The sequence below is a fragment of the Oryzias latipes genome, chromosome 12, assembly GCF_002234675.1.
Source record: "Oryzias latipes chromosome 12, ASM223467v1".
Taxonomy (NCBI): domain Eukaryota; kingdom Metazoa; phylum Chordata; class Actinopteri; order Beloniformes; family Adrianichthyidae; genus Oryzias; species Oryzias latipes.
In genome coordinates this window covers 8,393,199-8,416,346 of record NC_019870.2, presented here as the reverse complement: position 1 = coordinate 8,416,346, position 23,148 = coordinate 8,393,199, and the positions used below count along the sequence as shown (strand labels likewise).

Genomic DNA, 23,148 nt, shown 5'->3' with positions numbered 1-23,148 from the left:
TGATTAATAATCTTCCTAGTGTTTTCGAATAAAGAACCACGAATTAATTGGTTAAACAATAAAAATAATAATAATAATAAACCCATTACCTGAATTAAACAATAAAAATAATAATAATAATAAACCCATAACCTGAATTCATCAATTTTACATTAAACTGGTTCAGAGAATTTACAAAATATTGAATCTAATAAAAGTTTTTTTATTGATTTATCAAAAGCAACAATGCTCAGTGTTGTGAAAATGTGTCATATTTACACAAATATCATATTACATGTTCTATAGATAAGGATGATTGCACTGATAAAAGATTTTTATGAAGCTGACTTAAAATGTGAAACATTCACAGTTTAAACAGCATTGACTTGATCATTACTACTATTTTAAGCACCACATCTAAAATTGAGCTAGATTTAGAATTTGGTTACAAATTAAGAAAAATGTTCAACATCAACCAGAGCATTTCTTGAAAAATGGTGAAATGAAAAAGCAAAGTTCAGGTCAACTCTGCCACCAACTGGTGCAAGAGCTCAGACATTGCAGCAGTGGCAAAAACAACAAGTTTGTCCTGACCCTATACCTGAAAATTAAACTATTTTTTTCTCTGCAGCTTCAGGAAACACCCTAAGACCAAAAACTTTTTTTTTTATTCTGATCCATCCCCTCCAATCTCATGCAGACTGAATTATACACATTTACCTTTAGGGCTATTTCCTCACATGTTGTGTCATGCATGGTCCCTCAGATATAAGGATATCTTGCAAAATAAAGACCCCCCCCCCCCTCTACTTTGCTCTGAGGTTACCATGGAGACCGATATAATTCAGTTCTTGATGTTTCTCATGAAAAAAAGCCTGCGTACATATTTTCATCTGCAACCATGGCAACACTTGACATTGTCCGTGCTATTTGTAAAAAAGCAAGTCACCATGGCGACACTAAAGCATCCAGACTGTGTCATAGATCATGTGTCCATGGCTGCCTCTTTATCATGAGGGACATGAAGGAATCAAAATGTTTTTGATAGCATGTTTTTCAACTTTCGGAAGATTGGAAAGTAGGAGCAAAACGAGGTCATTTGGATAATAAAGTAGAAAAATAAATAAAATAAGACTCATTGGGGGGGGGGGGGGGTCTGCACCAATGTGTGCAAAAAGTGGAAGAAAAAGGGAAATGATTGCGGATTTAGTGCTAAAAACAGAGAGGGCCATCAGTTTTACAGGCAGTTTTTGAAGTGAGACCTATTTGAAGTTTGCAGACATAGTATAGGTAATTATTTTTCATAGATGCACCCCGTCTTGTGCGTCAGCCGTACGTCACGCACAGGCCTAATGGGCAACCGTAGAACAGCGTTGTTGTGGAAAAAACTCCGCTTTATTCAATGTACCTCCAGAACGACAAGAGTTTAAATCTGTTTTTTTTTTCTAGTTAAACAGTGCTGTTATTGTGCAGAATATTAACATTTTATTTGGTGGATTGTTGAAGAATATACTATTGTTTTTGTTATATAAAAATCAGTTGAGAATCTCCATCTTTCCTACATGATGGCTGGGAGAAGCGCGGTGATAATCGATAGATGGATGCAGGTAACCTTCCTCCTAGAGCGCGCAGCATCACCACGCATCCTTACTCCGCTGTGCAGCTTCCCTCACCATCACCACACATGTGAAAAATCGCCTGTGGGGAGCCCAGCCTATTGATCTCCCAAACATCTGGAAAACCTCCTATTTGTGCTTGAAGGCGAGCTAGAGTGAGACAGCGGCGGCGGCGGCGGCAGCGGCGGCGGGACGGAGCGCCCGACACCTTCTTCTAGGCATCAATATGCTGTAGTGTGATATAGCAGCTCTGCGGAGACGAGAAGGCCAGTCCATGGCATCTTGATTTTTTTCCCCAAACCCATTTTGTTCATTGCTCCCTGATTCCACCCCCCCCCCCCTTTATTTTCACGCATTTGGTGCGATTTTTTTTTCAACTTGTGGGGGAAAGAAGGGATTAACTTGACCGAGATAACGGAGTGAAGAAACCTTTCCAATTTGACCAGATTCAGTTCGGGAGGGGATTATCGTTGGACCTGCGATGGACTCCAGCGCGGGGGAGCATGGCATGGCTCGCTCGGGATTGTTTTTGCTTTTGACTGGGCTGATGTGGAGGTTTGGCGGCGCTTGCCCCGAATCCTGCACTTGCAGCATCTCAAGGATTGTTTGTATTGATTCCGAGCCGGGGATCGAGGATTTCCCCGTCCTCACGTTGGATGACATGGAAAACATCACGGAGATGTAAGTGCACGCTCGTGCGCCTGTTAACTTGTCTGGGATGCTGCATTCGGTCGTGAGGGTTACATTTCTGATGAGGATCAGCTCCACGGTGCGCATATAAAATATGTTTTTTTTCCTCCCCCCCTTTTCTGACATCATGCAGTCTTGTTTGTGTCTACGTGCGTGTGAGTATGTGTATAGTGTGTGGAGATAGTGATTACGCGTGCGCGCAACGATGGCGAGAGTGCGCGTCAGGCTTATTTGGATTAGAGTGCTTTCCTTTTACAAAACACCTCCAGAGGTGGTGGAGTAAATGTTGAGGCCCAGCGCCGCCTCTCGCCGCCTCCCGAAAAAAAAATTCCCTCAATCTTTCAGGACACAGATCCCATCAGTTGTGCACACAGCCAGCCAAGAGGCTACCGACACTTCTGTAACCCTTATCTGCGTCAGCGTGTAGGCCTGTGTGAACGTTACAACCCTGCAACTGCAAGCACCCACAGGAGAATGTGGGGGAGAGTTTTCTTTTTCTTTTTTTGAGGCAGACAGATTGATGCCATCTCAGTGTTATTTAACAAGCTTCCACTGTGAAAGGAGGGATTTCTTCATAGAAGATGTTAAGAAGTCAGCAGGAAATTATTTAAAATGTACTTTCTTTTTTAAGAGTAACTGACTTTTGTGAGGCTTCAAGGCTTTAAAACACAACCAACCTTCATATCGCACAAACCAATTGTTGTACAAGGGATTATAATTATAGTAGGGGTGTTACAATTCACTAGGATACTTTGAAACTGCACATAGTTTGAGTTTTCCTCAGATGATCTGCATTGTTTGCCAGGTTTTTAACAGTTCACCTATGTGTCCATGTTGTGCACCAAATTGGTAAAGACCTGTGCACCAATTGGTAAAGACCTTCTCCAAGAGAATTTGGGTTTTGGGTGTTTTCTAGCATGTCCTTTTGGCATTTTTCTGATGATATGTATAAAGAAATTAAGATCAAAATAGCATTCCTGAGTATTTCTTTACTCAAATTGTTGTGAATCAGAAGCAGACAAAAAATTTCAATTTGAAAAAGAGCGTATTTGGGCCACAAGCTCCCTGCTCCGCTATGTTTTCATGCATTGTAGACAAAAAGATCTATGTACATTTCTCAACTGAAGTCTGGGATTTTGGCTTTTTGGATATTTCCTATTTTGAACGTGAGGGGGGAGGGATCACTCAGTCCAGTTCTCATATATAGTCAGTGGTTAAAAGTGACCCCAAAACAAGCAGCTGTTGTAAAAGTTTGTCATTTCCAGATACAGTCCATTTAACCTTTTTACGGCAAAAGTCGCTAATTTGGAACGTACTGTTCAATCCAGGACTCAACCTAATTTAGCATCACCTTGAACTGAATTAAACAGAAGAATATTTTTCTGTATAGTTGGAAAAAAATTCTGGCACGACAAGGTTCAGTTACTTTCTCTCAAAAAATCGCAGTAAAAGTAAACCAAACTAAAAGACTGTAAAATACGATACATTTCCTACCTGATGGAACCCTTGTGCTATCCTAGGCACTTTGACATTGGGAGTTGGGTCATCTAGACCCACTAGACAGTGCTCTGAACCTTTTTTCTTCAATGATTTGTGATCTTCACTGGTGTCCATGGATTACATGAAATCTTTCCACCTTTATCCACCTTTGTCATGGTAGGGAGAACACGTCAATGTAAGGGTGGGGTCATCTAAGATAGCACAAGGGTTAAATTAAGTTTGACCTTGACCAATAAGATCTTAATAAGATCTTTGTAAGAAATACAGAAGTTTAGTAAAAATAAGACAACATGTATTTTTGCTTTTAAATCTCTTAACTTCTCAATTATGCACACCATCACATTTGAAAGGGTGTGGTTGTCTTTTAGGTTACACTTGTTTGGTTCACAACAGACAGCATTTCTTTGCTTTCATTTTTTTGCAAGTGAACTCTGGTACAATTTGCTGCAGTGCGAATGCAGGCAGATTATTCAGAGGACTAAAGAGAGTGGACACAAACCAGACAGAAAGTGACAGAAGCAGTCTTCAAAAGATTGAAAATATTGGGAAAACTAAAAATCAAGAATCATGAGAAGAGATTTTGAATAGAAGAGGACAGGAGAAGCTAGTTTTCTTCTTTATTTTCTTTTCAGTCGGTGCTAACAAACACTCAGCTGCTGAAAATTGTGAGATGTTTTCAGGCTGTTTGATCAGCCATGAAAGCAACTCCAACTAAATCAAGGTGTGACTTTTTTTTGCATTACCATGAGGAATTATTTAAAAACAGGATGTGCTTCTATGCAGAATGAAGTTCTTATCTAAACCTGGAATGACCAGACGTCTTGATACACCTTTAAGAGTCAAGAGTTTGTGGGAAGTCAGGCTTAGATGCCAAAGTAACTTCTGATGATTCATATTATTTTGCAGAGTCTAAGCAAGCAGGATTGCTCCACATCAGGAGGCGGGGAGCAAACTCTCTATTAGACGGGGAAACAGACACCTCAGATCTCTCTCTGCTTTAGTTTCTCTGTCCTGGTCCACCTGCTTCTCTTCCTTGAGCTCTACTATTTGTTTCTTATTATTTGACATAATCCTTAATTTACTTCTTGTACCAGAAAAGTTGTCGCATTAAAAAAAAAAAAATCTCATGGCTGCAACCTTCAGGGATCTCCTCAGCAACTCATCAGTTATTTTTGTGATTCACATATTTGATAAGGCTTCAACCTTACATCCCTTCCTCACTCAACCCTCTGCATTTACTCAGACATTAGCCAGACATTCATTCATTTATCCAGACGGTCACTGGCACATGAAAGTACTGGATTGTGCCCCTTTGTAGGTGCATTTCATTTTATTTTTAAAACAAACAGGAGATTCAGCCTGCTCTAGATATAAGGTATTTTTCTTATTGAGACTTAAAGCTTTCCACATTACTTGCTTAACTGAAATGAGTTAGCCGGAATATTTCAGAGTAAAAGCACCTTCAGATGGAGGACTTGGAAAAAGGGAAACATGACCCCGCGTTTCTCTTCCCAGAAGTGCTGCGAGAGAATCAAACATTTTCCTTTGGTAATATTATTTAAGAATTTAAAAAAGAAAATTGACTTAATATATGTTAAGACGTTCATTATCTTAAAATGTATGTATAAGAGTTAATGCACTGAGTCAATAATCTTTGAAGACACCCATAGGATTCTGAAAAAAACTTCCATTCTTTCTTTTGCCAAGTTTTACTCAAATCCGGAAGTTTTAGTTCACTGGAGGTTTGACAGGTTTGACAAAGGACAAATTTCCCATCGACTCCCATGTTAAAAATTCCAACATTAGACCATAAAACAAACGTATGTACGTACACCCTGGAGTTAAAAACCTTTTTGATGTATACTTATTATTTTTCTTATAACTAACTAACAATGTTTTTAAACTCTTTATTTTGGTTTTATTAAATGGCGTATACTTGTATAGCGCCTTTCTTCCTACAAGGACAAAGCGCTTTACAGTCACAGACCCATTCACCCAGTCACACACACATTCACACACTGATGGCGGCTCCGCTGCCAAACACAGGCGCCTGCCTACCACCAGAGGCAAGGTGGGGTTCAGTGTCTTTCCCAAGGACACTTCGACTCATGGGCGTGCAAGGCGGGAATCGAACCTACAATCTTATGATCATGGGTTGACTGCCCTACCGCTGCACCACAGCCGCCCCAGCTACACATTAGAGGTGTGTATTTCAATGGCAGGTGAATGGACCAACGGGTGGACCCAACAGGCAATTGTCTGTGTATATGGATGAAAAAGTGGCACAGCAGAATTGTATTGATTTATAATTGACTAAAGTTTACTCCACCTAACTTACTCCGCAAACAACGTTCCAGAAAAACTGAGCAGGGACAACGGGGAAGGAAAGTTTTGATGAGTCCACACAGCTGTCAATCAAAAACCCCACCCTTAATTATGCAAATATTGGAGCACTAAAGCAACAATCAATCTTTGAGATTTGTGAAAAATCGTTGCAGTGACAAAAAAGGGAAACATTAATTTTCAAATACAATTTTCAAAAACCAGGCTGAGTTTATTGTATTTTCTGCACTCTAGGGCGCACTGGTTAAAAGGCAATGAATGGTCGATTTTTGAAATTATGTGTTAAGGTACACCGCACTGTTAGACTGATTAAGCAAGACAAAACAGTCAGAGATAAATTCTTCAATCAGTCAGACTTTATGAACTGTGTTCATAGTAACTCTAGAAATTGTTTACTTACACCCCACATTAGAAGCATTCGGAGCATTAGCATATTCACAACACACGTAACTCCCAGTCTTGTTTGGGGCACGTAATGCAGCTAAAACAACCGTTACCGTGACTACGCTAACGCCCAACCTTGTCAGTAACACAAAAAAACCACAGTTCGACACTGCTGCACATTAGCCAGGTTAGTATATTCACTATAACACCCAACAAAACCTTTTGACAGAGCGCCGTGTAACTCTCAAAGCCGCCGTGACATCGGCAAGCACAACCAGAATTATTCCCAAATGTACATGTCAGGCGCTCCAGGTTTTAAAACACACTGTCATTTTTTGAAAAAAATAAAATAAAAATCAAGGCTTTGAAGTGTACTAAGTGTACTCCATTTTGAAACCAGCCTTCAGTGGTTGTTTGAGAAACTGCAAAAGTTGGTTGACTTCATTTTCAGCAATGTGATGTGGAGGCGCACATAAAAAACCTGCTGAATCCCTTTCAGGGTCACAGGTTTGCCAGACAAAACACCCTAAACAAGTCGCCAGTCTGTTGCAGGGCCACATAACCACTCTTAAACATGCACACCGAGGGACAGTTTAGAGCTACCAATCAACCAACAAAGCATGTTCTAGGACTGTGGGAGGAAGTTATAGTTCCTGGAGAAAACCCATGAAAACTCCACACAGAGAAATCCTGGCTGAGATTCGAACCAGGGTCTTCTCGGGCTAAAGCTAACCACGACGGCGTGTAGCCCTACATGCATGCTTATAAAAACTTCTGCAGTTCACATCACGTCATGCAAATGCGCTTAACTTTTTAAGGGTTCTGTACTAAATTCCAATAGAAAACTGTAAAACTTTAATGAAAAAAACAAACTTTTTTTTTAACTGTATATCCATCCATAGTTTTAATTTCAACTAAATATGGTCTGAATTACATTTTTAGGCAAGCACACATTTGTAGATTAACAGAAAAATAATGTGTGGTAACATTTAACATCTTTTGTTAAAATAATTTTTCAGATTTTAAGTAAAACAACATCATATTCATCAGCCTTGCACTTCCAAACTGCACATAGTTCAGATATTGTGTGTAATTTGACCAACTTTTCTCTTTTCTTTGCCAGATACATTGCCAATCAGAACAGACTATTTGACCTCAGTGACAGCAGTCTGAGACACTACATCAACCTCAGAAATCTGTGAGTATCATCCACAGTTTTCCTGTGTTTTTTTCCCTTAAAATGAAAGCAGTTGTTTTGTTTCTCCTCCATCAGAACGGTAACTAGGACAAGATTGACATCTATATCTTCAGACGCATTTTTTAACAACACAAGACTTCAATATGTGTAAGCGGCATCCTAACATCTCTGTTATTTCATCACTCTCGTTGCCTCCTTTTGGGTTTCTCACACTTTTTGTCCCTCCTTTCAGAAATTTAAGAGACAACAATCTGTCAACGCTCTCATGGAGAACATTTCAGAACTTTAACATTACATTTCCGTAAGCGGATCGAACTGTCATTTCACAACTTTTTGTTGTTGTTATGGTTGCAGTCTGTTGTCTGATGGGTTGTTTCACTCCAAGGCTTCTTCTGTCTGGAAATCCCCTGGACTGTGTCTGTGAGAATTTGTGGATCAAACTGAAGCTCCAAGAAGAAGCCGACAGCCCAGATCTGACATGCACTGATGACAGAGGAGTGACGAGAGACTTTGCTACCCTCACTCCTCCAGACTGCGGTAATGTTGAAGCACTGTTTTACAGGGGTTTCCCATACTGAGTGACCTGATGACATAATTCAGAAACATTAAAAAAAACACACATTTCTTTCAAAAATACATGTTTAGTTTAGTTGTTTTCATGTTGCAGTGGTCCCCACAGTAGAAGTCACCCCCCAAAATGTGACAGAGATGGAAGGGGGGAATGTCAAGGCAGTGTGCAGCGCCTCGGGCTCTCCTGCTCCTGTGATCCTGTGGAACCTGGATATGCTCTCAACCCACTATGAGGTGAGAAGGTTCATCCAGATGATTTTCAGTTTTAGAAACAGCTCGCTAGAGTCTTAGGTTAGCAAAACCAAAAGGCTGCACTACTAGAAAGTCTGAATGCTCGTTAAGTTTATGGAATGAAACCAGTGCCAAATTAGAAAGGAATATAACATTTCATTGAAAGATATTTAGGAGAAAACTAAAAAATCTGTGGTGTTATTAGAAAAAAAGAAGAATTGGTTGTGGGCAAAAATCAACACATAAAAAGAGAATATTATGATCAAATGCCTTTTATGATTCAAACACTGTGTATTTCCTTACAACTACTGTAAAACCAAATGTTTCTAGAAGTTTGAATTTCATCAGTAAGCAGGATCCACTGACTGTATAACCCTTGTGCTATCCTGGGCACTTTAACATTGGGAGTTGGGTCATCTAGACCCACTACACAGTGCGCTGAACCTTTTTTCTTCATTGATTCTTGATCTTCACTGGTGTCCATGGATTACATGAAATCCTCTTCACCTTTATCTACCTTTTTCATGGTGGGATAAGCCGTCAATGTAAGGGTGGGGTCATCTAAGATAGCACAAGGGATATTAGACTGAGATCTTTTATTGTGTTACAAATAAAATACCTGCTGCCTCTAAGAAGCAAAAACCAAAGGCTATGTCCGAATTTCCTCCCTATTCCCTAACTACTAAAAAACTATCCAGTGCCCTTGATTTTGAAAGCAATTCAGACACCGTGCTCACGACTTTTTTTTTCTTAGCAGCAAATATGACATCACTGCTTTCCCAAAGTAAAAATTTAATACACATGAACATTTATGAAGACTTTTAACGAATCCTCTGTGTTCTGATATTGAAAACTTGGATGATTTTTAAAAAAATAAAATAAAATAATTTTTTCCCCGCATGAAAAATCTTTCAAACCCAATCTAACGAGCATTGATGCACAGTGGTTTTTTGCAGGGACTTCTGAGAAATGACAATTCTTGTAGATTTGGACAGCTCTACAAATTGGCACAAAATTCCCTATATAGGGCATTTAGTAGTGAGTAATGAAGGAATTCAGACACGGACTGTGACTTCTATTGAGAAATAAACACCATTCTTGCTTTGCTTTCTTTTTTTACCTGTTCTTGCTAATACTAACTTTTTTCACACTATTTTTTCTGTAGTGCAAGTTATCCAAGTCACGAATTGATCAATCAGAAGCCAACATTCAAAACATTTGATTGACAGATTCGCCTTAGCCCCACTTTCCAGTGGTAGGGGTGTGGCCTTCCAACAAGGTCACTCCTGATTGGTGAGAGTGGCTGACGTAGACATGTTGACTGAGAACAACCATTCAATGCTTACTAACATCGTCTGGCTCCAACATGGCAGCGCCTGTGTGTCCGGGTGTCGGAAGTAATTCATTTTCTATGGGGTACGTCTTACTCGTCTTGTCCAGTCAGTAGGCGGAACCAACAGTGAGGTCCATTCCCTAAGGCAGGTGCGGCAGGTGTAGAAGCCCACATCAAATCTGGTGCAGACCAAAAAAGGGATTCGAGCTGATTCTGAAAACTTGCAAGTGAATTCTAAAGTGGTTTAGTGGCAATCTGAAGGCATTGAGACCCCATTCTACAAATCATAATTAAAGAAAAAGCCAAGATTTCAGCAAAAATATGAAGAAATGTGACTTACACAAAAATGACGAAAAAGTAAGGAAGCGGCTTTTATAGTGTAAGACAGTCACAGGACTAAAAAGTAAGTAAGTAAAAGTAAGAGTCTGTTTTCTTCTTCCAGTTTTTTTTCTGAGTTCCTGGTAAGACTTTGCGTCAAACAATAAACCCAAACTGCTCAGCTGTGAAACCTGCCGAGCTTTCCAGGATGTTGAAACAAGAAAAGGTGTGAAAAATGTCTGGTTTCTCATTCAGAATCTGCAGGACTATCCTGGAGTGAAAGCCCACTAATTTTTCATTTTCAATTCAAAAGTTGCTGAGCCACACAGCACTTTGCAGGCTGTTTCAATAGTGATTCTCCTCTCATTGCTCACTGTTGCAAACATCGTCCTGTCTTCTGCAGATTGACCCTTTGGACACAGAGAGCATCCTCACGCTGACAGGCCTGTCATCAGATGATAATGGAAGGAAGATCGTCTGCAGTGTGGAGAACATGGTCGGCCAATCGGAGGCCACCTTAGAGCTCAACATACTCTGTAAGGACTGCATTCAGGCATACGTCTTAAGAAATTATACGTACAGTGCTACGTTTAATTAGCCTAATTTCCGCTGTGATGAGGTTTTAAATGCCGTTTTTTCAGACCATGTTTTTCCTGTGGAAGCAGAAAGCTCCTCAGTTTGTTATCGTTAGTGTCTCTTTGCAAATCTTATTGACTCTCCATGCTTCCTTTCCATAACTCTTCCTCTTGTAAGGCTCCTCTTGGGTTACCAAACGCATCTTGCTTGACAAATGCCAACCTTCACTTCATTCTCCTCCCCCACGTTTTCCTGTCGTCTCACTTTAATGGTTCATTCTATCATTTCGTCTGCGTATGTTTTTAACCCCGCCGTGTATCTGTGCTCAGAGCCCATGACTGTAGCTTTTCCGGCAGCCTTTCTCCTGGTGTTTACCTCCTATCACCCCCGTGATTACTCTTCCTCTACTGTTGCCTTCGTGTCAGTTCCCCCCGCAATCCTGCAACTGCTGCCTCCAGAGCGAAACCACCATTGGTGCATCCCGTTCACCGTGACCGGCAACCCAAAGCCTGAGCTGCGCTGGTACCACAACAACACCACCCTGGAGGAGCAGGACTTCATCCGCACCATCATCCACGAGTACACTGAGAATGAGGACCACGGATGTCTGCAGCTGGTCAACCCCACCCACATCCACAACGGCAAGTACAGGCTGGTGGTCAAGAACGAGTTCGGTCAGGATGAAAAGACGGTTTCAGCGCAGTTCATCGATCCTCCTTACTTCAACACCACAGGTCGGCTCACGGTCCCATCATGTAAGTTCAAATTCAGAAAAGTCACAGCACTAATGGAAACATATCTTGTTTTTTTGTGATCTTTCCTTTGTAACAGAACCAGAATTTGGCTACAGCTGTAAGTGTAACATAATCGTCAAAAGAACCATCAATTCATCTAAAAAGTGTATAGTGAGTAAACTAACTGCTGTGTTGTCTTTTCTCCTTTGGGCTTCTTCTGCATCATATACCCAGACCCTGGTATGTGTCTAAACCCACACAAAGCCCCAACATTCCTTCACAATTCCCTTATCATGAAAAGAAACTAAAGTTAAAAATATTATCTCTTAATTTCTTGGTTGTGTGTTTCTTTTAGATCCCTCACTTCCCCCTCTGGATGACAGTGTTGCAGTAAGTGATCCCAATCTGGTAAATACTAACGCGTTCTTTACAATTTTATGTACATTTTTTTCCTTGGGTTCACTATCTTCACCTTTTTTTTAAATTGCATTTTCTCAACCCCAGGTGTACGTGGTTGTTGGGATTGCTGGTGTGGCCCTGACTGGCTGTGTCCTGATGGTGATCATCCTGAAGTACGGAAGAAACTCAAAGTTTGGAATCAAAGGTAAATCTGCTTTCTTAAATGGAAAATAATATTGCTGGAGACATAAATTTGGGCTGCAGGGTGGTGGTGGTTAGAACTTTCACCACACGACAAGAAATCAAATCCCAGCTGGGACCTTTCTGTGTGGAGTTTGCATGTTCTCACTGTGCATGTGTTTCCTTTTTTTGTTTCCAGGCGCTCTGGCTAAATGATGACTCTAAATTACTCTTTAGGTGTGACTGTGAGTCTGTATGATTGTGTGGCCCTGTGACAGACCAATCACAGGGTCAGGGGTGGACCCTGCCCAATGCCAAACAGGAGCTAGGATAGGCTCCAGCAACATGACCCCAAAAGGGATTAAGCTGATGTAGAAAATGGATAAACACATAAGATAGATGGATACATTTGTGTGCATCCTTGCCTAAAAAAAGACTAAAAAATAGAAGTGACTTGTTTGTTTATCCTGTTTGAAATGCCTTGAAAATAATGAAAATATATTAAAACTCAAACAACAGCATTACTTGATTTTAAAAGAGCAAAAAATTAATTTATTCTCCTTTTCCGAAATATATTAGACATCAAGACTGGTCCATCCATCCATCCATCCATCCATCCATCCATCCATCCATCCATCCATCCATCCATCCATCCATCCATCCATCCATCCATCCATCCATCCATCCATCCATCCATCCATCCATCCATCCGTCCATCCATTCATCCATCCATCCATCCATCCATCCATTTTCCAATCTCGTCTTAAGGCCTTTTGGGGTCCCAGGGGTTGCTGGAGCAACCAATCTGTCCCAGGGCCACACAACCACACACACTCATGTAACCTCTGCACTCCTAAATGTGCCTGGGATTCTAATCACGAATAATTTTTATTTTTTTATTTTAAAGTTCAGAACAACTCCAGAGAAATGAACTGATTTCACGCATTTCCTTGAGTAATGACAGATGTGTTCTTCCAGCAACACTATTTGCTTCTCAACACTAAACCTAATTCATATTTAATCAGAAGGGAGCAGTCATCTCCATCCACCTAACACACTTTTGTGGTTTAATAATCAGACTGTTCTCTTTACATTTTTAATTCTACTTTTTGTTAAGAGTTTAAACCCTGAGGGAACATGTGACTCTCTTGTTCTGTTGTTTCTTTTTCTTCTTCACCTTACTCTGCTGCTCATCTCTCCTTGTTCTGTTTCCTGACCATCATCTCCTTCTCCTCCCTTGTTCCTCAGGCTCCTCCTCAGTCATCAGTAATGACGATGACTCTGCCAGCCCTCTTCATCACGTCTCCAATGGCAACAACACCCCGTCGTCCTCAGAGATGGGTCCAGACGCAGTGATCATTGGGATGACAAAGATTCCTGTCATTGAGAACCCGCAGTACTTCCGTAACTCCGGCAGCATGCTGAAATCTGACACATGTGAGTTACCATCCTGCTCAGCAAAGGCCGTGTAACCTGGGCCCTTTTCAGATAAGTCAGGGATCACAGCTCGGCGCCGCATTTAGATTCTGTGACTTCTGTTCCAGGGACGCGCTCAGGAGGGCCAACTTTGAACAAGTTGTTCAACTTCTGAGCTTCAAATTTGCAATAATATACACTTTTTATAACTATGAACTTTATAAATATAAACTTATTAACTATATAGTTCTTTGTTTGTCATTTTGGTTAAAAATCTTCAGATTTTTGCAGCTTAACAGCCAAATACAAAGTCTCTGTTGTTCCAGAATAAAAAAAGTTATACTTATGGTAAAAAATAAAGATTATTTGCAAATCTTCAACTGCTGCAAAATTCAGCAGCACGCGTTCTGACGAGGACCAGGGGGCGGGAACACATTACACCAGTTTTAAGATCGCTGCATTGGCTCCCTGTGCAATTCAGGATTGATTTTAAAGTTCTTTTATTGGTTTACAAATGTTTTTATGGTCTCGGGCCTTCATATTTATCTGACATGATTTTAATGTATGAGCCCTCGCGGACCCTGAGGTCCTCTGATACAGGCCTTTTGGTTATCCCAAAAGTTAGAACAAAAACGTACGGCGAGGCCTCATTCAGTTTTTACGGACCTCGCCTGTGGAACAGCCTCCCAGAGAGCCTCAGGGCTGCAGAGACAGTTCATGTTTTTAAAGGAAGGCTTAAGACCTACCTTTTTAATTTAGCTTTTAGTTGAATTTTAGGATTTTTAATTTTTTATTTATTTATTTATTTATTTATTTATTTATTTATTTATTTATTTATTTATTTATTTATTTTTTATTATTAGTATTATTTTTTCTAATTTATTATTATTATTATTTTTAAATATTTTAATTAATTTATTTTTCTTTTAACTAGTTTTATATCTGTATGTAAATACATTTATTTATTTATTCTATTAATTTTTAAGACGCTCTTACTATTTCATATGCCTATTAGGGTTTATGTAATTATTTGTTTTTTGTCCATGTTTTATATATATTTTAATTTTATTCCTTTTACATTTTATTACACTCCAGTGTTTTCCTCTGAGGGATCCTCCACATCAGTGACTGACCCTTCTCAGTGAGCGGGGTCGCTGCAGTGGGATCTCCTGGGTCTGACTCTTTTGATCGGATCTGGGGGGTTCTGTGGTAGTGTTCTCCGTGAACTTGGGTTGGGGGGGTCGCTGGTGTGGACATGTCCCCAAACTATCGTTTTCCCACCTCAGGACAAAGCCAGGTCTCTACATTCTATCATTCTATCACTTTTTTATTTATTTTTTTATTTTTTTATTGATGTGTGTGTGTGGGTGTGTGTGTGTTTTTGTGGGGGGGGGGGGGGGGGGGGGGGGGTTGTCGCACGGTTTTTCTTGTCATCTTGTTTTTAAATTTTATTGTATTTTATGCACAGCACTTTGAGTGACATCTGTTGTCGAAAAAGTGCTATATAAATAAAGGTTGATTTGATTTGATTTGATTTGAAAAAATAAATAAATAATTGAGAATATCCACATTAAGATGAATTAAAATAATTTACTTTCAAATATTTTGTAGGAGAACATTGTGGTCTTTAAAAGACACACATTTCTATGGTTTGTCTATGCTGCAAAGTTGTTGTTTGCATAAAATCACAAAAAAATTACTTTCTACATCTAAAAACAAAAAACACACAACTATTTCATCAGCTAAATGCTAGAAAATGATGCAAGTGTTGTCGTAGACCTAACATCAATCATTAAAGATTTATCTGCTCATTTGAAGACAATAAACTTAGTTTTTACTGAAAAATTAAGATGGAAAAATAACCTTGTAAGGGATTTGTCTGGCTCTGCTTTACAGTTGTCAAGCACATCAAGAGACACAACATTGTGCTGAAACGGGAGCTGGGCGAAGGAGCCTTCGGGAAGGTCTTCCTCGCTGAGTGTTACAACCTCGTGCCCCACCAGGAGAAGATCCACGTAGCGGTCAAGGTCACTGAGCCATTTGCAGAAATGGGAATAGGAAGTCTATTGATTGGATGTATATTCTTACAGATAATGGAGCCCGTGTCCCTTTTTTTTATGTCTTCGCTTTCAATCAGACTCTGAAGGAGGCCAGCGAGAGCGGCCGAGCTGACTTCTACAGAGAAGCTGAGCTTCTCACCAACCTGCAGCACGATCACATCGTCACTTTCTATGGAGTGTGTGTGGAGAGCGACCCGCTCATCATGGTCTTTGAATACATGAAGCACGGTGACCTGAACAAATTTCTCAGGTGGGATCATCACGGCACTGGATTGATTTGAAGATTTCCTGTTAGTTCGTTATGAAGCCACCTGTCTTTTAAAATGATTAGAGTATTATATAGTAAAGAAGCAATTCTATGGCACAATTATGAACTCTTTTAAGCTCAGCTGTATCATTATTTTATCTTTGTCCCTAGAAATACCTTCTGTAAGTAAGTTGTAAGTAAGTAAGTTAGTCCTGCAACTCTAGTTTCAAATTTGAAGCCAACTATGCCATCAACAAGAGGCATAGTAAAAAAAGAGGAAAACCATTGACTGTAAATGAGAATTGGACAGAATGACCAAACAGGAAGTACCCGCTGGCACCAAGAAGCCAAAATCCTGTAGACTTCTATAAACCACTATAACTCAGTCATTTTATTTGCTCTGATACCTTCTTTTTTTTTAAACATGTTTTTGATATTTCTTTTTTTTTAAACATGTTTTTGATATTTCTTGATATTTTTTCTTTTTTGCAAAAATGTCCAACGTGTTTAGCTTACCATCATAAATGAAAAGAAACCAGGTTGCAGGTTTATATCTTAGATGTAACTCTTTCAAAATTAAATGACAGTTTCCCACATTAAAGTAAAAAAAAAAAAAAAGTTCTACAATATTCTATGGGTGTGAATTTCTGTAATTGTGTGGATTATGCTCTAAAGTACTTGACATTCTCTGCTGCAGGTCCCATGGTCCTGATGCTGTTCTCATGGCAGACGGTCAGCACAGCATCTTGGTGGAGCTCACTCAGTCCCAGATGCTGCACATTGCTCAACAGATTGCTGCTGGCATGGTCTACCTGGCCTCCCAGCACTTTGTCCACAGAGACCTGGCGACAAGAAACTGCCTGGTGGGAGAAAACCTGCTGGTCAAAATCGGAGACTTTGGCATGTCCAGAGACGTTTACAGCACAGACTACTACAAAGTAAGTATTCTTCAGGCACTTTCTTGTTCTTTTTTAAATTAAAAAATAAGTAAAAAAAATGTAAAAGTGGGTTCTTATGTTAAAAAAAACATTTAAAATTTTTTATAAGTTACTGCTGTAGAAAGAGGGGCAAGAACATATTTCTTGTGTTTATTAATTCTCTCACACCTAATTAAACTACAAAGACCTAATAACAAAATGTATAAAACAGAAAATAGCAAGCATCTAAGGACTTCATCCTATAAGACATGTTCATATAGCAGAAGAGTAACATTGCTAAGAGCAGGCAAACATTTTTAATTCTATCATCTGTCCTGTCAGAGCTCATGTGAGTCCACCAGCGCCCTCTGCTGGAAATGTCAGCTAAAACACAAAACGAGTATAAAATCAAATCCCATAACATACAAAGATCACTCTCGTGTTTAATCTAAATATTTTAAAATGATTTGAATACAAGCATAATTTAAACATTTAAGTACACATTATCCATTTACATTTTAAATAAATGGGCTGATTCTAAGGAAGGAGGTGATTTTTAAACTTAAAAAAGTCTTTAATTATCATTTATTACTCACTTCTGTTGTCTATTTGATATGACCCAGAAAATCTTTGACACCAGCATAACTTTTGCAAACCTCCCAGAATGCTTTAAACTAGATTCTATTAGTTACAATCTTGTATATTTGAGTTAAATGTTTTGCAGATTTTACAGACTGAAGGACATTTCTAACTGTGAATGGAAGGTCAGATGATCCCTACCAGGATCTGTTCTGTTTAAAGTGAAGATGGTTGCAGAGCTCCCTGACTCCGCCCCCTCTCCACAGGTGGGCGGCCACACGATGCTGCCGATTCGCTGGATGCCTCCAGAGAGCATCATGTACCGGCGCTTCACCACAGAGAGTGACGTGTGGAGTCTGGGAGTGGTGCTTTGGGAGATCTTCACCTACGGCAAGCAGCCCTGGTACCAGCTCTCCAACAATGAGGTCAGCCACCCAAAAAATTCACTCTTGTTAAAAATCAACAAGGACTTTTTACTCGCTGGATTTTGTGTGTTTGTTTTTTAAATATGTCATGCTTGGGCTTTCATACTGTTTTCATTTGAAATTAGAAGAAAACTGAAGATGCTTCCATAACTAATTAAAAATGTCATTTTACACTATTTAAAGAAGCTTGATTAAAATTGTACAAAAAAATACAATTTTGTAGCTGTAAGAGTAAATAAAACTACATAAAAAGAATTTGCTTCACCATGAAGCAACAGTAGACAAGCCCAACGCAGCTTTATTGTGAAAATGAAAAAGCATTGGCAGAATATACTTTTATTTTGAAATATGAGACTTCTATGCTTCAATAGACAACAGGAGGAAAGATCTTTAATTAAATACATTATTTTGGCAAAAACAAGTTAGATCTGAGTGAAGAAAACATTTTTAACGTTTTGAGAACAGAACGTGCTGACGAGGACAAATCTCAAATCAGCCTACATCCAAGATATCTAAGTAGGCGTGAATGATTTTAAACGGAAATAAATTGGATTTTTTTTTGTGAAAACACAGGAAAACTCAAGATTCCTGGTTCAAATGTTCTGCTCCTTAGGCTGCGTGTTAGCTGAGTAAAACGACTAAACCTAAAGCTGCTGTGAGTCTATCAAAGAGTTGAATATCAACAATTCAGGTGTTTACTTCCCCTCTCCCACTCAGAATACAACCTTTTAACATCTACTACCACTTTTATGGTATACTTTTAATATTTTCCTTCTCTAAATAATTTGTTTATCCTGCTTTTTCTGCCTTTTTGTGAACCAAAAAACGCAACACAGTGAAGTTTAATATTCATCTGACTTTAAACTACAGAAAATAAATGAAGATTTCTGAGCTGTTTTTGGTTTTGAAACATCGATTTAAAAAAAATTCTAGTTCAAAACAACAAAACTAATTTTCTTTTTTTCACATTTCTCCAAGTGTTTGTCCTTTATTTTATTGGAACTGTGTTTTTAGGGTAGAAAAATTGGTATAACTAGATATTACAAGAGTACAGTAGGTTAATATAAAACCTCCTTTTGTGCACACAAAACCTTTTGTGTTTGTGTTAAAAATTCAAAACTGTTAAGATGTTTTACCCAACAGTGAAACCGTGACATACAGTATAGTTTACAAAATTTCTGGTTTGTATAATTCTGTACAAACCTCTTCATGGGTTTTTGTTGGTTTTAAACAATAAACTTTTCTTCTAGCTTTATTTTATGCATGATCTCATAGTTTGCTTTTAAAAAAGTTGTGAGTTTAAGGTAGTAAAAGTCAAAATGGGAGGAAAATCCCTAACTCATCGGCCAAAAAAGCAAAAATGTGTTTTATCTATTGATGCTGTGCCATTGTTTACGAGTAAACATTAGTCATCCCAGCAGAAAAGTACTACAAAAATGGACGTTATTACAAATGTCCTCTTCAAATATTGGCCCCTAATGCTAAAAATGACCACAGAAAAAGCAGCACTTTATTTTGTTATTTCTTTAGTTAATTTTTTGCAGTTTAGAGATCGAATACAAATCTGATCTTGTGCTTCTGCAGGTGATTGAGTGCATCACACAGGGCCGGGTTCTGCAGCGACCTCGCACCTGTCCGAAGGAGGTGTACGACCTGATGCTGGGCTGCTGGCAGAGAGAGCCCTACATGAGGCTGAACATCAAGGAGATCTACAGCATGCTCCAGAGTCTGGCCAAAGCCTCTCCGGTGTACCTGGACATCCTGGGCTGATGCACCGGCGCAGCGTGTACGTACTCGGAGGTGGATGTGTGCTGTTGTCTGTGGACAAGTGCTCGTGTGCTTGACAGCACGTTGACAGGGGCAGGGATGGGAGGAGGAAGTGATGGTTTCGCGGCTCCATCTGTGTTAGGATCCTGGCTGTAAATGCTAACCGTCCATGTCCTCATCGCATCAGCAGAAGCCTTAAATTTGGAGTTTGGCTTTTTATCTTGATTTTTCTAAGGCATGTTTGAAGAAAAAAAAGAAAACCAAAATCCATACAGAGCAAAACCGCTTATCCCAACGTTTAGCTCTGCAGACACAAACAACAAAGAAACGGCTGACATTTTCTGCTCCAATCTCCCCGGAATCCCAGATTTTCTGGGAATAACGGGCGTTTGAAAGGGTTAAAGGAAGTTTACATACTTTCTTTACCATTTATTTTTTAAATCACTTGTTCTATTTTGGAAATCTCCTTTTAGACAAAAGGTCTTCAACACAGTCCGTGCAAACGTTCTAAAAGTTGCAGATCTGTCTGTTCAGTGTTCGATCAGTGGGTCTGCTTTGAAAAAGCACAGAGTCTGAGGCAGCATAGCTTATTTTGTGATGTACATTTTATTCCTACTCAGCAGCATTGCCATAGAGCAAATGAACGTATTCTGCTTAAAAAAAGAATAAAAAAATATAAATAAAGAGAACTTCACCTTCATAGATGGTCTATGAAACTGGGTGCTCTCCTCTGAAATGCCAGTCCCAGTCAGCCCGGTGGCGGCTGTTGCAGTCGCGGTGAAGCATGTCAGCATGGGCGATCCAAAATGCACTCCACTTATTTCCTTGGTTTCCTGGGATTTGAAAAAACAACAACAAAAAAACATATAAAATCTAAAACATATTTACAAACTGTGATTTGAGCATCTTATATAGACTTCTGTAAAATACAATCTTTGAGGGAAAAAAGAAAATAAGAAAAAAGGAACCAGTAGTGATGAATCGAGTCCTACAAACCACGTTTTTATATAAATGAAGGTGTACAGCAGTGAAACGATGAGCACTTTGTAGCGCTTAAATCCCTCCTCCAAAATCCAAACCCTTTATCATCTTCTTCTCTACCTAAAACCATCAGGTTAGCTGTGCTAAAACAACCCCCCCCCCAGGTGAAAACATCAGTTTTTGTGCATCTCTGTTTTTCTACAGTGTTCTGTAAAATAGTCCCACATCTGCTGTACATAAACAGCTGTCCATTCTGTACAGTTCTGATATCTGTCTATATGAATAGTAGGCTATGTTTAATAGTATAATCTGTTTCAAGCAGGTAACATGTCCAAACTGTGTACTGAAGACAATGTATTACGGGCCGCTGGCAATATAAGTGTAAATAAGATTTTATTTGTGCAATGTTGTATGATTTCTTTGTGCTTGTTCATAATACCAGTGAGAATACAATCTTTTTTGGTAACCTTTGATATGGAGAGGACTTTGTCTGAAACGTTCATTTCTGATAAAAAAAAGAAAAGAAAAAAAAAGAAAAACAAGATCTTGTCTCTCCTCTCCGCTGTGGTGGAGCGGTCAAAGGCGGCCTGAGATTCAGCCTGTCTGCAGGAGGACCGCAGACTCCACCAACATCAGGATCGTCGTGTGTGTGGCCGTCGTCAAAGGTCTCCTCCTCCCGGCCCACCTCACCTGCTTTGACCACCTCTGACAGACTGTAGCCTAATAACTGTGACTTTGCATCATGAATAGTATATTATTTTGAATGTAAACTAGCTAGGTGGGGATCTTTTTTGAATGTAATTTATCCTGGGGAAGGGAAGGAGGGCTGTGAAGGATTTTCTTTTGTATATACGGTCAAAAAAAAAGGGAGAAAAAAAATCAAAAGTTTTCATTCCAGTCAAGATAAAAAATTTTACTTACTATGTTAAGAGGAGCAGAGTGAGTTTCTTTGAATGTGTAAGGGTTTGCAAATATGTCTGAATGCAAGATGAGTGTGTGTGTATGTATGTGCGTATGTGTGTGTGTGTGCATACAGACTTAATTCCGCTTTATTCAGCCAGTTCTATCAATCAATTCAACGCTTTGTGCATCATGTGAGTAGTTTATCCACAATTAATGGAGATGTTTCTTGTGATACTGTGCATTTAATAAAGGTGGTATGTCTTACAGTAAATTCTCCGATGACTCAGTTTGTTCAAAAAGGCTCCAATATAATATGACGTCAACCTATAGTCGGCTTCGGCAGGGTTATATACAATATGCACAGTTTGGCAGGGTTTCTGCCAAACTGTGCATATTGTAGCCTAAAAAAAAACCACCACTTGCTCCATGGAGAAAGTGGGTGTGTGTGTTGGTCTGGGGGCGGTGCTGGGGCGCAGACTCTTCCTGGAAGGGGCTGTTCCCACTGGTCTACACATCTGAATGGTAGAACCCGCTCATGTTCGTTTACTGGGAGGGGCTGGTGCTAAGAAAATACCTCTTTGGAGTTGTTTACAGTGAAAAATGAACATTATAAAACACCTAAAACCTTAAAATAGTTGGTTAACATGGTTAGCATGATATAGGCCCTTCAAAAACTGGCGTAGTGACGTGTGAACATGAGAGTTTGGAACGCGGAAGCCCAAAATGCACACATATCAGTAATATATTCCTGATTCTAAGGGATGAAACAGTTCCTAAAAAGAAAAAAAAAGAAAAAAAGAAAACAAATTCAAATTTTAAGTGTTCTAGTTGTGTTTTCCTATTAGGAATCTGGTGCATTCCCAATATTTATCTTAATTCTCTCTACCTTTTTCATTTTCTTTGCTGTTTCTTTTTTCTCAGAAAACATTTTCCAGGAGAACTATCATTTTACCTGTTTTCTTATTTTTTACCCAAATTAATATTGGCTTCTCTTGCCGAAAACCCAAGCAGGAGTGAAATCAAACACAAAAGTAAAGGAGGTGAAATTAAAAAATTTAAAAATTAAGGATGGATTTTTATCCATTTTGAATGGATTTTTTGGATTTGAAGCAAACCTTGAATATGGAAATTGTGCGATTCCTTAAATGACCACTTGAGTTTGGTTTCAGTATTGGCTGCATGTAGCCGGGTGTGACGTCGCCCGTAGAAAAGGCCTTACCTCCGTTTCCAGCATACAAAGTCGCCACCTTTCCATGATATGGATGCCGCCATTAGGAGCCAGTCGACATTGATTGGTCCGAGCAGGTCTGAGCCACATTTCTAGGGCAGCTATGCCGCCAATCAGGAGTAAGCTTCTTGGTAGTCCACACCCCTTCCACTGAAAGCGGCTCAGGAATCTGTCAATCAAATGTTTGAGGTGGGGGCCAGCAGGCACCACATGCTTGTACTAAGAAATCTGATTGGTCGATTTATAATTTGAATAACTTACAATAAGGAAAACATGTTAAAAAAATTAGAATTAGCAAGAAAATGTTGCACAGTGGTTAGCACTCTTGTGGCCCGGTTCAAGTCCTGGCTGGGGGACGTAAACCGAACCCCCAATGTGGTGTGTGGAGTTTGCTTGTTCTCCCCGTGCATGCGTGGGTTTTCTCCAAGGATTTCCGGCTTCCTCTCACCGTCTAAAATGAATTGGTTTCTCTAAATTGTCCCCCGGTATGACTACAAGTGTTTCTGGGTGCGTCAGACTGGTGACCTGTCCAGGGTGTACTCTGCCTTCGCCCACAAGTGGCCGGGTTGGGCTC

General features: G+C 39.6%; 1 protein-coding gene across 2 annotated transcripts; it reads left to right on the top strand.

Annotated features, from left to right (window-relative positions):
- Nucleotides 1–1,327: 1,327 nt before the first annotated feature.
- On the top strand, nucleotides 1,328–21,617 carry LOC101159930 (BDNF/NT-3 growth factors receptor). Of its 2 annotated transcripts, none has more exons than XM_011481553.3 (18): nucleotides 1,328–2,276; nucleotides 7,636–7,710; nucleotides 7,786–7,857; nucleotides 7,943–8,011; nucleotides 8,096–8,247; nucleotides 8,378–8,514; nucleotides 10,566–10,698; nucleotides 11,164–11,472; nucleotides 11,570–11,590; nucleotides 11,707–11,712; nucleotides 11,828–11,862; nucleotides 11,977–12,076; nucleotides 13,300–13,488; nucleotides 15,364–15,494; nucleotides 15,605–15,777; nucleotides 16,472–16,712; nucleotides 17,537–17,695; nucleotides 19,280–21,617. In XM_011481553.3, the coding sequence occupies exons 1-18, from the start codon at nucleotides 2,077–2,079 to the stop codon at nucleotides 19,463–19,465; spliced, it is 2,388 nt and encodes a 795-aa protein (XP_011479855.1). In that variant the 5' UTR covers nucleotides 1,328–2,076; the 3' UTR covers nucleotides 19,466–21,617. The 2 variants fall into 2 exon arrangements, with proteins under 2 accessions (XP_011479855.1, XP_011479854.1); XM_011481552.3 differs by having other exon boundaries at nucleotides 11,828–11,880.
- The last annotated feature ends 1,531 nt before the right edge of the window (nucleotides 21,618–23,148 follow it).